Source organism: Emys orbicularis, chromosome 3 (genome assembly GCF_028017835.1).
Source record: "Emys orbicularis isolate rEmyOrb1 chromosome 3, rEmyOrb1.hap1, whole genome shotgun sequence".
Lineage (NCBI taxonomy): Eukaryota > Metazoa > Chordata > Testudines > Emydidae > Emys > Emys orbicularis.
Genome location: NC_088685.1, coordinates 118721361 through 118736528, shown reverse-complemented (window position 1 = coordinate 118736528; position 15168 = coordinate 118721361). Strand labels below are relative to the sequence as shown.

The 15168-nt window shown below is 40.4% G+C and overlaps 1 protein-coding gene across 1 annotated transcript in view; it reads left to right on the top strand.

Annotated features, from left to right (window-relative positions):
* RGS17 (regulator of G protein signaling 17) overlaps window positions 1-15168 on the top strand; it is a 91974-nt gene that overhangs the window by 49195 nt on the left and 27611 nt on the right. Inside the window, 1 exon segment of the mRNA XM_065401644.1 lies at window positions 6520-6663. Within this exon segment, the coding sequence (XP_065257716.1) occupies window positions 6520-6663 (144 nt within the window).

Below are 15168 nucleotides of genomic sequence, written 5' to 3'. Positions count from 1 at the left end.
GCAATAAGACTACTTATGAAGTTACTTGAGATCTCCAGCTTCTGAAGAAAAGTTAGTAGGCGGAGAAGTAGTCTGCTCTCAGAGACAAGCAAGTATTTTACAACATAGAACTGTAAAAGGAATGGACCAAGAGGAGGCTTAGACCTGTCATTCATAATGGAAAGGAGGTAATTTGGGGGAGTACAAGTATTTGAGGCAGGATGAGGTATTTACATGACCCCTCTGAAAACTAAAGAAAAACAAGGCTTCATAATATGATGGCTGCCATCTTGGCAAACACTGGGAGGCCTTCAAAGTGTAAAGCATTAGTCTCTAGGACTTAGCTAGAAAGCCCATCTCGCTAGCTCAAGAGCTATAATGTACACATCCTCTGGACTGACCTCTCCCATTCTATGTTAACACGCTGACCGGCATGTTACATTAACACTGTATATTATGAAGTTGCAGCTTGTAACTCCATAGCTCAAGCAGTTTATTTTGCACTTAAAGCAGGATTCAACCTCGTGGTTTGGGAGGGAGGGAGTTGGTACAAAATAGTGTATCCTCAAATGTACAGAACTTATGGAGTGCAGAATGAATTTCTGGAGAACTTACAAGTAAATGTGTTAATCAGTTTGAGTTGCAATTTAAAGGGGTCCTTTAAGAAACTTGGCATCTGTCAGTCTCTTCTTCCCAAATGATGTTAACAAGTGCATAATGCAAACACTTTCCATATAATTGCAATGCATTTAAATCTTATGCATAATTGATATTTTAAGAAACTAAGTGGCAGTTAAGCTAAGTTAATTGCTTCTAACGTCTAGGCTGAGGTAACTCAAGTGGGGCCATTCATTGTGACATCGAAGGTAATTCAACCAACAACCATTCCTCTACACCTAACTTGCAAAGTCTATTGGTTGTAATGAGTTGGTGTGAGGGAGACTGAACACAAGTCTAGAGTTCTCATTGGCAAATTACTTGAGCCAACTGTCACTGCTCTTTAAAAATTCTGTAGCTGCATGCTAGCTTGGGCATCGGTGCTTGAAAGGTTCCCAATGGCATGCTGCCTTGGCTTCACTGTGCATTGAGGCAGCACTGCTAGGAGAAAGGAGGCAGGAGTGCAGGGATGGACAATAGGACTGTATTCTCCCTGCCTGCCTTCACTTAGCACTGGTCTCACTAACACAGCCCCCTAAAAACATGAGTACATTGTAAAGGAAGGGCCAGATTTGTTCTGCTTTGCATCACAAGAGCAGCGCAAGCTGCTGTAAACCAGCTTAACAGGCTGGTGCACTCTGGCAGCTTTGCACTGCTCTGATATACCAGTGGGTCCGCCCTTAAATAAAACACTATTTTAAGACTTATGCTAGGGGCAACATCACTACGATAATAGAATCATAGGACTGGAAGGGGCTCGAGAGGTCGTCTAGTTCAGTCCCCTGCACTCATGGCTGGACTAAGTATTATCTAGAACTTCCCTGACAGGTGTTTGTCCAACCTGCTCTTAAAAACCTCCAATGATGGAGATTCCACAACCTCCCTAGGCAATTTATTCCAGTGCTTAACCAACCTGACAGTTAGGAAGTTTTTCCTAATGTCCAACCTAAACCTCCCTCAAACACTGCCTCAAACAAGGACTATTGCACCGCATGATGGAATAAAGAGGGTGGGTTTTATTTGACTAAATGGATGTTCTGGTTAACTTCTTGTAGATGTTGCAGCAGAAGGGTGATGGGGGAGAAACTTGAATGAGGTGTGAGGGTTGGGGAAGGAGGAAAAAGTTTGCAAATCAGGAAGGACTTTCCAACATAAGGGGCAGTGTGGAAGAAAGTGCAGGGACATTTATAGGAGATACAGGTAAATGGGGTATCAAAACTAGCCCAATTGATGGGGGACGAGACAATATCAAAAGAAAAGCTCAGATACGAGGAGGGACTGTTCTGCGTGGCTTTGAAGCAGGGACAAGAAGCTTGATCTTGATGCATTAGAGGAGAGGAGCCAATAGAACAATTGAGTTGATGTGGTCAGGGTCTGGTGCAATGTCCAAAAGGCAGGAGAGTGAAGAACGCTGTATCTTGGGGATTTCTGGGGAAGAGATTTAAGAATTTAAGTGTAAGTCCCATGTGAGATGGTGGGGGACAAGAATGTGAAATGGGTTGTGAAGGATCATCTCTTTATCCTCTAGGATGAATCATTTGGGGTTTGAACTCCTCAGTCAATATCCATTATGCTTTCCCAGTTGTAAGGTGTGTAATGAAGCAAATGTTTCTTAATATATTCCCTTCTTTTTGAGGTCGCGTCCCAAGATATTGCTCTGTGCTAGGGGATTTCTGTGCTAATTACAGTGAATTTTGTGGTAATTATGTCCTAAATATGTCAGTAGGAGTCTTAGTGCAGTCAACTCCATACAACTGACAATGAGCCTGACTCCAAGTTTTACAGGGTTTGTTCATTTCATTTTAAACTAATATGGGTCTGACTGCACACAAAGGATACATATGTTTCTCTTGCTTTGCTGCTTTAAAAAATTATGTAAATGTTACTAAATTACTTAATCTACCCTGTACCATACTTTTGCATCTGTAAAATGGGGATAGTTCTTTCCTGCCTCACAGGGGCACTGTGAGGATAAAATCCATTAATTATCATGAGATGCTCAGATGCTATGGTGATGAGGGCATAGTACTTAGATAACCCCTAGAAAGTGAATTGAACCTCTTGTGTAAAATGGTGCCAGATTCTGATCTCACAAATTGGAGGTCATAAAATTGAAGCAAATGGAAATATCCAGATGTTAAAAAGTGAGAAGGGAATTGGGCCCACGGTGGGCTGCCTGATATAGGAGAGTCTATCTAATCTCCTTTGTAGTGCTAGGAAGAGATGCTGCTTCTATTGGGCAGATGGACTTTTGCCCCTTATTTCCACAGTGTTCATGCCCAGCACAGAGCTAATTTCTCTCTGGGATCTCAAGAAGAGTGAGACCTTTCAAAAGCTAAAATGCAAACTCAAAATATGTAATTCCAGCTTGTATCACTATCACAGAATCTCTGTTCAAAATCAGGTCGCATAATTTTGGATCTCTATCGTCATTCCCTTACATTTGGTTCCAGTCAAACAATCATCTCACTAGATTGATCTGAGTTTAGAATTCTAAACTTCATTTTCATAACCTGGATCAGACAAAAGGCATCCCCATCATATGACTAAGTCACTGTTTACATTCCATAGCTCAATCACTGAATATATCCAAAGAATGAGTTTGATAATCCCTCTCCTACAGCCTAAACACTTAATGAAATCAATGGGAGTTTTGTCAGAGAAGACAATAGGATCAGGTCTGATATTTGCAAATACAGTAGTTAACTGCCAAAGCAAGCAAAGACGAAAAGCTTGACTCCTGATCACCCCCGCACCTCTGTGCTCAGTAAATGAATGTCTGGCTTGCACCACCACCCTTGGGATTTGCTGATTGCTTGTAAACTTTCCCTTATAGGATCTGAGGGAATATCATGCTCACAGAAGTGTAGGACTGATAGCATTGACTTGAGCCAGGTGCTGTGTAAGCTCTGCAAATGCACCTCAGTCAGTGGGAGCAACACCCTCTGCTATTCTAGTCTTGAACGTCGATAGAGCAGACTGCCAGTCACGTCAAATTAAAGCAATGTTTTGTATTTTCAGATAAATGTACTGTGAAATGAGGTTGAGGCTCCAAACTTGTATCAACTGTGACCAAAAATGAACTTGATGGGGTTGCAGAGAGCAAATAGTGCCCAAGCCCTCTGTGCCACCAAATTCCCTGAACATTACAAACGCTCCCTGGGTTACGCAAGACCCGACTTACGCAGATCCGCATTTATGGAAAAAGTTCTGTAAGCTAGAAATAGGAGGTGTGGTGATTGTTTGTTTTTTTGGCATAATGGTTGGAGATACGTTTCCGACTTATGCAAAATTCAAGTTACGCAAGGCGTTCCGGAACAGAATGCTTGCGTAAGTCAGGGAGTGTCAGTATATTGGGACTATAAAGGCATGAGTGTGGTCAATCTACCACATTCTCGACCCCCCACAAAACACAAGCCTTCGCACCACTGTATGCCCTGCCATCATGCTTAGTGTTTTCTCTTCACCCTTTACATCAGCCTGTATAGCATAGTCAGAGCACTTGGAAGCGACTGTGCCCCCTGAACCTCTCTTTTGTTGCTCTTCCTGGGGAAATGTGGGGGATGGGTATTTCTGACATGCAATAATCCTACATTTCTTGTACAACTTTAAAGATATGTGGAATATGGAGAATGTTTTCATTTTTATTCTACTGGCCCAATATTTCTTTGTTGACAAAGACCCCAATCCTGCAAACACTTAGACCCATGAGTAGTCCTGTTGATTTCTGAGATTGCTAAATTATGGGAAGTTATGTCCAAAAGTTTCTAGAATTCAGGTGTTGGCCTCAAGAAGAGAACATACCATATGAAAGATCCTTCGTCAGCACCCATATACTAGTCAGTGCATGGTTTCTATAGGTTCAATTCAGAGCATGGTATGGTAATTATAAAGCAGGTTAACTGCATCATGCGTGCACAGCAGAGTCGTCCCTATATGTAGTTCAGGGAAAGTGACATTATACATGTCAGAAACTTTTGAACTACATGTTGTCATGCTGTAGCACTCTTCCCTCCTTCTGTTATTGGCAAACAAAATATAACACTATCACAAGAATGAAGGCATTCTTCTCAGCTATGGCAAATGTATAGTGTTAATAAACACTTAGAGCTGGCTGAAACATTAAGAATTTTCCTGTAACTTTCAATATTTTACAAAAAATTGACCTTTAAATCTTCAACCAGCGCTACACAAGTGTATGGCTCCCTATAAATTGCAAATATAAACCATAAGAAATAGCATCAGTAACATTAACACACACCTTCATGCAGGGCAGTTGACTTCTGAGATTCATACCTGAATGGTGGAAGTGATAGTTCTTTTATATATATGTATATGTATGTACGTAGTGCCTTTCACTTAAATCAATCACTGTTTAATATGATCTTTCATTTTAACTTGATCAAATACTTGAGTCCTAAAAACTCCATGGCCCATCTGTGCCACAATAACTGTTTTTCTGCATATAAAAGCCAGGAGTTAGGGGGTAGGAAGATGAGCAATTGCCTGGGGCCCCAACCACAGGGGCCCCCATGAAGCTAAATTGCTCAGGCTTCGGCTTCAGCTGCAGGTGGTGGGGCTCAGAGTCCTGGACTTAAACCCTGTGTGGCAGGGCTTCGGCTTTCTGCCCTGGGCCCCAGTGAGTCTAATAACAGCCCTGCTTGGCGGATCCCCTGACATCTGCTTGTAGCCTCCTCGGGAAGCCCCAGACCTCTGGTTTAAAACTGCTGGTGTAGAGAGTTGTGGGGTTTTGGGGGGGGGAGGGGTTGGGAGAGGGGATGGAGATTGTGAGTAACTGACTTAAGAAAGGTATGAGAGTCTGAAAGCACACCAGTTCTGGCAAAAGATTGAAATGCTTCCAAGCCCCAGTCTCTCAACTTGACTTGATGTAATTAATACCCCTGTCACATGACAGGTGGGAATGTGTGGCTGTATAGCCACAGACTCCCTTAGCGACTGTTATGAAATGTAGTGCTGAAAATACTTCAGTGATTTTAGAAAGAAGCCATTTAAGGTTTAACTTTCACTGTTCCTGTTTCGGTGTATGCAAACTGAGTCATACTGTGTGCACCAGTGGAAAAAAAATCCCTTAATAAAATCCCTTAATAAACCTAACTTTACTCTTATTCTCTTCATATGAAAAGTTCAGCTAATTCATGGAATATTAATTCCAGCTGGAATAAGTACAAACCACTGGAAGGGAAAAAAAGCTTGGTTTCAGAAAATCTGGGAAGTACTGGTGATGAGGGAAGGAAAAACTTGCCTAGCCAAAAAGCCTAACACTGGGAAAGATTTTGAAATGTTTATTTTTCCTTGGATGCACAGATAACTCCAGTAGCCAAACCCACAGTAATGCTAATCTGGACTAATTAATGGTAAATAATAGGTATTAGCCCTGACTGATGCATCACATCAGTTGTAGTGTTCCAATTCAGACTTCAGGGCAGTTTAATTCTAGCTTACACTGGAATAACAAAGATCAAAGTCAGGCTCATGTTTTTAAGTGAATTACCATCTTACAATAGTTTTAGAGAGATGGAAAAAACAAAAAAAAGTTGGATAGTCATATTGTCATTAATATTTTAAGCTCTAACAAGTGCTATACAATTGGTGAGGTGTGTGCTAGTGATTGTAAGGATAACAAACAGCCTTTTATTCTAGTCAAAGTGATCAGAACAGGAGCATAAGCACGTCACTGGAATGTATTGTTTTAGCAAAATGTTTTTATTGTAAAATTACTACTTAGGCAGCACAGATGATGGTTATTTGTCTTTATTGCCAAAAGTTTTTGAGAGACTTAATATAATTAATGTAGAAAATGTGATTGTACTTCATGTTTGTCTGTAGTAATTCTGTAAATCTCTTATGTCTGTGTTCTTGTAGCCACTTGGGTACTGAAGTAGCTGAAATGAGAAAAAGGCAGCAGTCACAAAATGAAGGAACATCTGCTGTGTCTCAAGCACCTGGAAACCAAAGGCCCAACAACACATGTTGCTTTTGTTGGTGCTGTTGTTGCAGCTGCTCATGGTATGTCCCGTAGTGTACTTGGTATCCTATTCAACACAGGTAACCAATGAGAGTGAAAACTGCCAGTTGCTGGGAATGTATGGAGTTCTCTGAGAGTGATACTGCTGAAAGTCAGACTTTATTTTTCTACATAAAAATTTTATTAAATAGTTCTCTGCTCTTTGGACCTCTTGTGTTACAGATGAGGCAGCAGGCATTGAAAACACGACTTTAATTTTGCCCCCTTTGCAAAGTTACTATCATAAAATGAGGAAGTAGCAGGTGTAAAACTCAGATGGGCAGATGATCTTGAAAATGTCTTAATTTTACATTTAAGACACTCTTGTTTCAGTTTGTATTTTTTAGTATTTACATTGTTCACTCTAAACTATAAGAAATGTTTCAAAACACTTTATCTTTGCATTCATTGGGAGGTAAATGGACAGAAATGGGAACTATATAGTGCTATAGCAATTTAGTTGTTGAATTAATAAACTGTTAACTAAATTCTCTAGTCTGAGAGCATAAAAAAATGGATTTCCACTGTGATCTTCCAACTAGCAAAAAGCACTATTTTAGCAGGGAAAGTCGTTGCTACTCAGCTATTCTTAAAGGAAGAATTGGATTGGGGAGTTTGAAGCTTAAATCTATGAACTTCTGTTTCAAAATAACTTCAATTAATCATTTTGCTGAGCTGTATGTCTAAGGTATCTATTGCCGTAATATAGAAGGCTCCAATTTATATACATACTTAACTTTACACAGATGGCTAGTCCTAATGAAGCATAAAGCTACTCTCGGAATTGCTCAGGGGCCTATGCAAAGATATAATCATCTGAGTCTTTTTGGAGTGGCCATTCTGTGTACATCTCTCCTATTTTACACTTAAGTCAGCCATTTGCTCCTTTTCCTGCATCTAAAAATGCACATCAGAGGGTATCACAATGGAACAGCCTCTTCTGAACCACTTCCCTGCCACGTCCTCCTCTTTGCCACAGGGGCAGAAACAGAATGGCACAAACTTCCAGCTCTCACAGAACCAGAGGATCCATGGGAACAAGAAAGAGTGAGTGAGAACATGCTATTAGAAAGCTATCCTGCTTCTTGCTATATGTTCACTCCATACAACACAGAGAGTCTGAAAGGGTCTTAAATGTGAAGACAAGCACTGTGCTGCCTCTGCTCTTCTGTGGCTTGTGTAAAGGGTATGCGGGGCCATAAGTATCGACTTTACTTATGGATCGTTATAGGCTGCACTGGGATAGATATTTGAATAATCAGTTCTCCTCACACATTCTTAGAGCTTTGTTTCCCTTGGAGAGCTTCCAGAGCAGTATGCAGTTCCCATACATTTGAACAGCGTGTGCATATTCAGTGTAGATATGATCCATCATTGCATTACAATGTTGGGTGTACTCTCAACTGCTTTTGTAGAAGTGTTTATTGCTGATCATATCCTGACTTTTTTTTCTTAATGTGGACTTGATTGTGCATGAAGAACCCTGTCTGGCTAAGCCTATTTTCTATCTTAAAAGTAAAGTCTAACAGGCTAGCTTGAGAGATGTCGTGGAAATGCCATTGCTTATGACTCTTAAAACTAACCTGGACAATATTTGGAAAATATAATGGTGAAAATAAATCCTGCACGGGCAGAATGATGACCTAATGGGTCTCCCACCTCTAACTTCTGAATCTGTGATTAAAGCCCAAAGAAGGCATGTGAGGGGAAGGAGGGGTTGAGGGGGAGTCATTTCTGAAAGGCAATTTTGGCCCTTTTAGAGCTTGAGTCAAAATGAAATATTTGTCTTGGTGTGGAATTTGTCTTGTGAGCTTGTTTATGGCTACAAGGAGCCAGCATGCTACTTTATTTCCCTCATTCATTTTCTCTAATAGCTTTTATATATATAAAAAAACCTACATGAGAAACCTGACTTGCTGATTATTCTTTCAGGCAAGAAATTCTCTGGAGCCATATTATGCAGGAAGTCATATTAGATTATCATAACAGACTATGCTGGCCTTAAACCTACCCAGACTCTCCCCAGTTCCATCAGTCCTTCTATCTGGAGTATTATGAATCTCACCAGATGTCTTTATGGAGACATCATTGGGTTCATTACTGGTGACAATGCTCTAATAGAACCTGCCAGTACTGACGCTGTTGGCTATTTCCAGCTCTGCCAGCAACCTGTGTGACGTTAGACAATTCAGATCACTTACCCTCTCTGTGCCTCAATCTCCTTGCTATTAAAAAATAAGTATAATACTTGCCCACCTTGGAGCGTGGCTTGCGCAGCTTATAATGAATGCTTTCACTTTTGTCAATAACAAGGCTGTATCTGTTCAAGGTGCTAGTTCATTAGCTGACAGCTCTGGACAAGTCATTACAGTTCTAAAAATATCCTAGCGAGTCATGTGATATTTCAGTTTTCTTTCATTCCACCCAGTGTTAAAGTGAAATGAGGATTAAGATTCTGTTTACATAGCAACTTAGTCAAATACCCACACCTTTGTTTGTGGATATAATATCTTTCCTAACAGAGAACTTGTTAGCAGCATTAGGTCTTTATTCAGAAAGCTATTCCGTGTACCTTATGAGAATGATTAGGTATGTTGTGGGTTATATTTTTTAAACTATGTATTTTTTAAATAAGTGTCATCTGTTAATTTTGGAAGCTATTTCCAATAGCACTGGAAGTCCAGTGATAGTAAGCATTAGTAGTTTAGAAGGACAAAACAGTGCTGGTCATAGGGGCAGGAACTATAGGTGCAGGGGGTGCTGAAGCTCTGCTCCTGGCCCCGCCCAGGGCTCCACTCCCAGCTGCTGGCCCCCTGCCTGGGGTTCCACTTCCAGCTGCCAGCCCCATGCCACCCCCAGCTGTGGCCCCAACCTTAGCCCCCTTGCCCCTGTCCGCATCCTCCTCTCCCGGAGCCATGGCCCCACTCTCGGCCCCAGCTCTGGGGGGCGGGGGGCGTGGACAGGGGTAAAGGGGGGCATGAGGTAAAAAGTTTGAGGACCACTGCTTTACAGTTAGCTGACTTTCTTCACCCCCACTATAAAAAGTGTTCCAGCGCTATTGGTGTGGGTTGTCAATGCCGGCTGTTACAGGGAGAGGTGGGAAAGAAACTGTCCCTTTCTGTTAACCATTTCACTACAGGTAAAAACACATTCCTAGAGTGCAAGGCTAGAATGGACCATTGTGATCATCTAGTTTCACGTCCTGTGTAACATATGCCATAGAACTTCCCCAAAATAATTCCTCTTGAAGTAGAGCATCTCTTTAAAAAAAAAAAAAATCCAATGTTGAGTTGAAAATTGCCAGTGATGGAGAATCCACCACAACCCTTGGTAAATAGTTCCAGTGGTTAATTATTCTCACTGTTTAAAATGTGTGCTTTATTTTCAGTCTGAATTTGTCTAGCTTCAGCTTCCAGCCATTGGATCGTATTATACCTGTCTCTGCTAGATTGAAGAGCCCATCATTAAACATCTATACCCCATGTAGGTACTTGTAGACTGTAACCAGGTCACCCCTTACCTCCATGAGGTTACCACTGTGAGGTATGTTTTCTAATAATTATTAGAAATTATAATTCAAGCATTCTCAGGGCTCTTCTCAGGACCTTCTCTAACTTACCAACATCCTTCAATTGTGGACACCAGAAATGGACACAGTATTCCAGCAGCAGTAGCACCAGTGCTCAATAGAGGTAAAGTAACCTCTCTGCTTCTACTTGGAATTCCCTGTTTATGCATCCAAGGATTGCATTAGCCCTTTTGGCCTCAGTGTCTCACTGGGAGCTCATGTACAGCTGATTTATCCAACATGACCCCCTTTCAGTCACTCTTTTACCCCATCATGTAAGTATGGATACGTTTACAGTTAGCCATATTTAAATGTGTAGTTTGCTTACATAGAGCTTACCAGACAATCCAGATTGCTCTGTATCAGTGACCTGTCCTCTTAATTATTTACCACTCCCAATTTGTATGTCATCTGCAACCTTTATCAATGGTGATTTTATGTTTTCTTCCAGGTCACTGATAAAAATGTTAAATAGCGCAGGGCCAAGAACTGATCCCTGCGGGATCCCACTAGAAGTAAACCCACTTGATTAAGATTCCCCATTTACAATTACATTTTGAGGTCTATCAGTTATCCAATTTTTAAACTATTTAACATGTGCCATGTTAATTTTGTATTTGTTTAAATTTTTTAATAAAAATGTGCAGTACCAATTCAAATGCCTTACAGAAATCTAAGTATATTACATCAACACTGTTAGCTTTATCAACTGAACTTGTAATATCATAAAAAAAATACCAAGTTAGTTTGACAAGATCTATTTCATATAAATCAATGTTGATTGGCATCAGCTCTATTACCCTCATTTACTCTCTTAATCGAGTCCCATATCAGCCACTCTATTATCTTACCCAGGATCAATGTCAGACTGACAAGCCTATAATTACAGGGTCATCCCATTTACCCTTCATAATAGAGGTGCAACATTAGTTTTCTTCCAGTCTTTTGGAATTTCCCCAGTGTTCCAAGACATTGAAAATCAACATTAACGGTCCAGTGAGATCCTCAGCCAACTCTTTTTAAAACTCTTGGGTGCAAGTTACCTAGATGTGATTATTTAAAAATGTCTAACAGTAGCTGCTGTTTAACGTCCTCCAGAGATACTATTGGAATGGAAAGAGTCTTATCATATGATATGACTACATCATCTGTTCCCCCCCAACAGAAATATTTATTGAACAGTTCTGCCTTTTCTGTATTATTATTGATAATTCTACCATTTCCATCTAGTAATGGACCAATACAATTGTTAGGATTCTTTCAGTTTCACAATATACTTAAAAAGACTCCTTCTTCTTGTCATTAATTCTGCTGGCCATCAACTTCTCCTTCTATCTCTTTGATTCCCATATCAGTTTTCTACAATTCCTGGCTTCTGATTTACATTCATTACCATCAACTTCCCCTTTCATCCATTTGTTATATAAATATACACATTATTTGGTTGGTTGGTTGATCACTGCATTTGCTTCCCCTCTAAACCAGTTAGGTGTTTTTACCAGTATGACCTTCTTCCTTGATTGTGGAATTATAGCTTTTGGGGCATCTAGTAAAGTGTTCATGAACTATTCCCAATTATCACACACATTTTCATGGTTTAAATTCTTCCTCTACATTGATTTATCTCATAATTCATTTAATCTTTGTGAAATTGGCCATTTTAAAGTCCCAAATGTATATAATTGGTTTGGACTTTGTTCTGTTTGCACATTAGAAATGTGACCAAATTATGATCACTTGTACCTAAACTACCATTAATGTTTAGTTCTGTAATCAATTTCTCTTTCTCTGTCAAGACAAGGTCTAATATAGAAATCACAGATGTTGGCTGCAAAGCTTTCTGAGTTAGGAAATAGTCACCTATAATATTCAGAAATTCCAAGGATGTTTTAATACTGGCAGCATGAGCTCCTCATATGTCACTCAAATTGAAATCCCACCGCCCCAATCACGCAGCTTTTTCCCCCTACACTTGATAGTTAGGTGCATAAGCAGGCGGTCATCCTGTTCCCTAGGGTGATTTGGTGGTCTGTAACAGACACCAATTACTACCCCATCTTGTGCTTTATCTGTTAGGATATTGATCCATAAGCATTCAAGATAATTTTCTTCTGAGTTAGCAATGACTTGGAAACAGATGATGCCACTTTTGACATAGTGTCACTCCTCCTCCCCTTTTGCCCACTTGATCCTTCCTAAAGAGGTTAAAATCAATGACTATAACATTCTAGTCACGTGACTCCACCCTGTAGGTTTTGGTGATACTACCTAGATCAAACTTATGTTCATAAATGAGCAATTCCAATTCCTCTTGTTTGCTATCCAGGCTCCTAGCACTGGTGTGAATGTAATTTAAAGAATTTCTTCTCCTTTGGTCCTTGATTAATTTTGTTCTCAAATCTCATTTTTGTGCTAATTGAGAGCTCATGTCTTCCTGCCTTTTACCATTCCCTTTTGTTGTTAATTTAATGCCCTCCTGACTGCTCTAGCCAGCCTGCCCCCGAGGAGATTGGCCCACCTTCTATGGGGAGAGGGGACTGTATAGTTTGGATGTCCTCGACCTCAGCAGGAGGGGGAAACCAATGTTCCACAAAACCAAAACTCTCCACCCTACACCACTTATCTAACCAGTGGTTCACTTCCAGAATCTTCTGCCTTCTGTCTTCATTCACTCACAGGACAGGAAGGATCTCCCTGGAGATTGTTTGTTTGTATATGATTTTTCTTCAGCACTCTTCCCTGAAGTCATCTGTTGTCTGAGACCTATCCCGTGATGAACTCTCATTACTCATTTGCTGATAGGAACCACCACAAATGGATCCTTTCCCATCAATTTCAAAAGCTCATCCTATCTTAGAGAGAGATCTCATGTCTTGGCTCCAGGAAAAGAGCACATAGTCCTAAGGCATGCCTGTCTCTTGCAGAATGTTCATTTGATTCTTCTTAGTATAGAATCCCCAGCAAGGATCATCTGTCTGTCTTCTTGGATAGTTAAAGATTCTTTGTGAGCAAACTTGCTGTGTTGTCAAATGTACAGTAGCTAGAATGTCTTAATGCTCTATGGAATGGTGGTAGCACCGCAAGAAACCTGGAGAACCAGAAATGACAGGCTTAGCCAACATAAACCACTTTGATTTGTTTGACTGGCCCTAGAGATGCAAAACTTACAAGAAGTAAAGACTGAAGATGATTAACTTACCATGTTAGGAGATTAACTTTTTCGGTGTTGCCTCCACACTGTGGGAACTGCATGCCTAGCTCTAATACTAACTAATCATTTTTAGCTATAGTTGGCAGTTAGGGGATTGGAGCTTTATATGCCAATAAATACACATACTCTTTACATACCTACTTTCTTTAACAGTCCCTTGTTTCCACTTAACACCTAGTAGAGCAGTCACAGAGCCAGCTCCTTTCTGTCATGTTAGTATAAATATTTGTAAATTGCAAAGTTCAAAACATTCTAAATCTGAACACATATATGGAAGTTAACTATTTTGCCTCTTTTAGTTGGTTTCTGCTGAGGTTTTACCCAAGTTGGCAGGTGCATCTAAAGGATTTTAAAAGGTGTTCCTCGTGAATTTAGCAGGACAACTTGCACCTTTGAAAGATACTCTGCCAAAGTATGATGTCTGCAAATTCCTCTTCCTTCAACACCAAAACCAAAAGATTGGTTCAAGATCTGCTCCTGCAAGAGAACCTGGTAACATGAGTTTGGGAGACCTTCTAAGATGGCTTCCCCAGGAAAGAGTAAGCTAGCCACAAAGCCTTCCTTGGTTCTGAAGCCTGATACAAACTCCCAGGCTGAAAGGCCTTATCTGTTTTTTTTAAAGGCCTCATTCAAATAGCTTCTGAAGGTTTCTCTCGAACCCTCCTCTTCTGGAAGATGGAAAGGCACCACTCATATCAACATCTCTGACTTTGGAGACTTAGAATGGAAAAGAAATTTGGACACGACTCCATTTTATTACACTATGGGGATTGGAGGGGAAAGGGGAGAAGGCGATTTAAAAAAAAATGTTGAATAGAAATTGTTCCATTTCAAACCCTGCTAAACAAACTCAGAATAGTTCACAATTCTTTTTTTCCATTTTTTGACCAGGTCTAATACCTTGATGGAAACATCACCTCTCTTCCATGGGAATTAATTTATTCTAGGTCACAATGGGCTTAGCTGGTTCAGTTCATGCCTCTTACCTCCATGGGCCAGTCTTGCTAGATTTGTGTCAGAGTAACTATAAGGGAGTGCACCTGAGCTCCCTTCTCAAGCAAAATTCCCAATGAAACCAGTAAAATCTGAATAAAACTCACAATCTGGGCCTAATTCTCACACTATGCAGAAAATGTTCTTGTACATACAATCTTCTAAATTGTCTTCTCTTTGGATCCATTAACTCATATTTTCTAGGTTGCTAGACAGAGCTGTCTAGCAAAACATTCTCTTTTTTGCATCACAAGACTGGGGGGACAGGGCAGAGATTTAACTACTTAGTCCTGGAAACTGGCCCCACTCAAGGTTCTCCAAGCTACCTAAAATGGGAAAACTTAACTTTCAGCATTGGACAACCAAAAAGAAGACATTCTGACTGTTAGAGTACTCTTTTCATGCCTTAATTGGTTAAATTAATGGTACTTAAGCAATACTCCAAACACTTCTTTGAAAGAAAGAAAGAAAGAAAGAAAGAAAGAAAGCTGTTGCCGCAACAGGGAAACAGCAGAGGGGGGGAAACATGTATAATCCTAGAGTATATAACATTAAAAATAAACATGCTCACTCTTCAAATCATCATTCGGCAGGGGCAGGGATTTTTCCTGCTGATTGTACTGGAGCCTTATGAATGTTTAGTGCTTGTAACAGGGCTAGAGACAGGTGGCTCTGTGCACACTGTTTACACAACTCTCCCAGGGCATCACAATCTGCCTTGCAAACCTTTGGGCC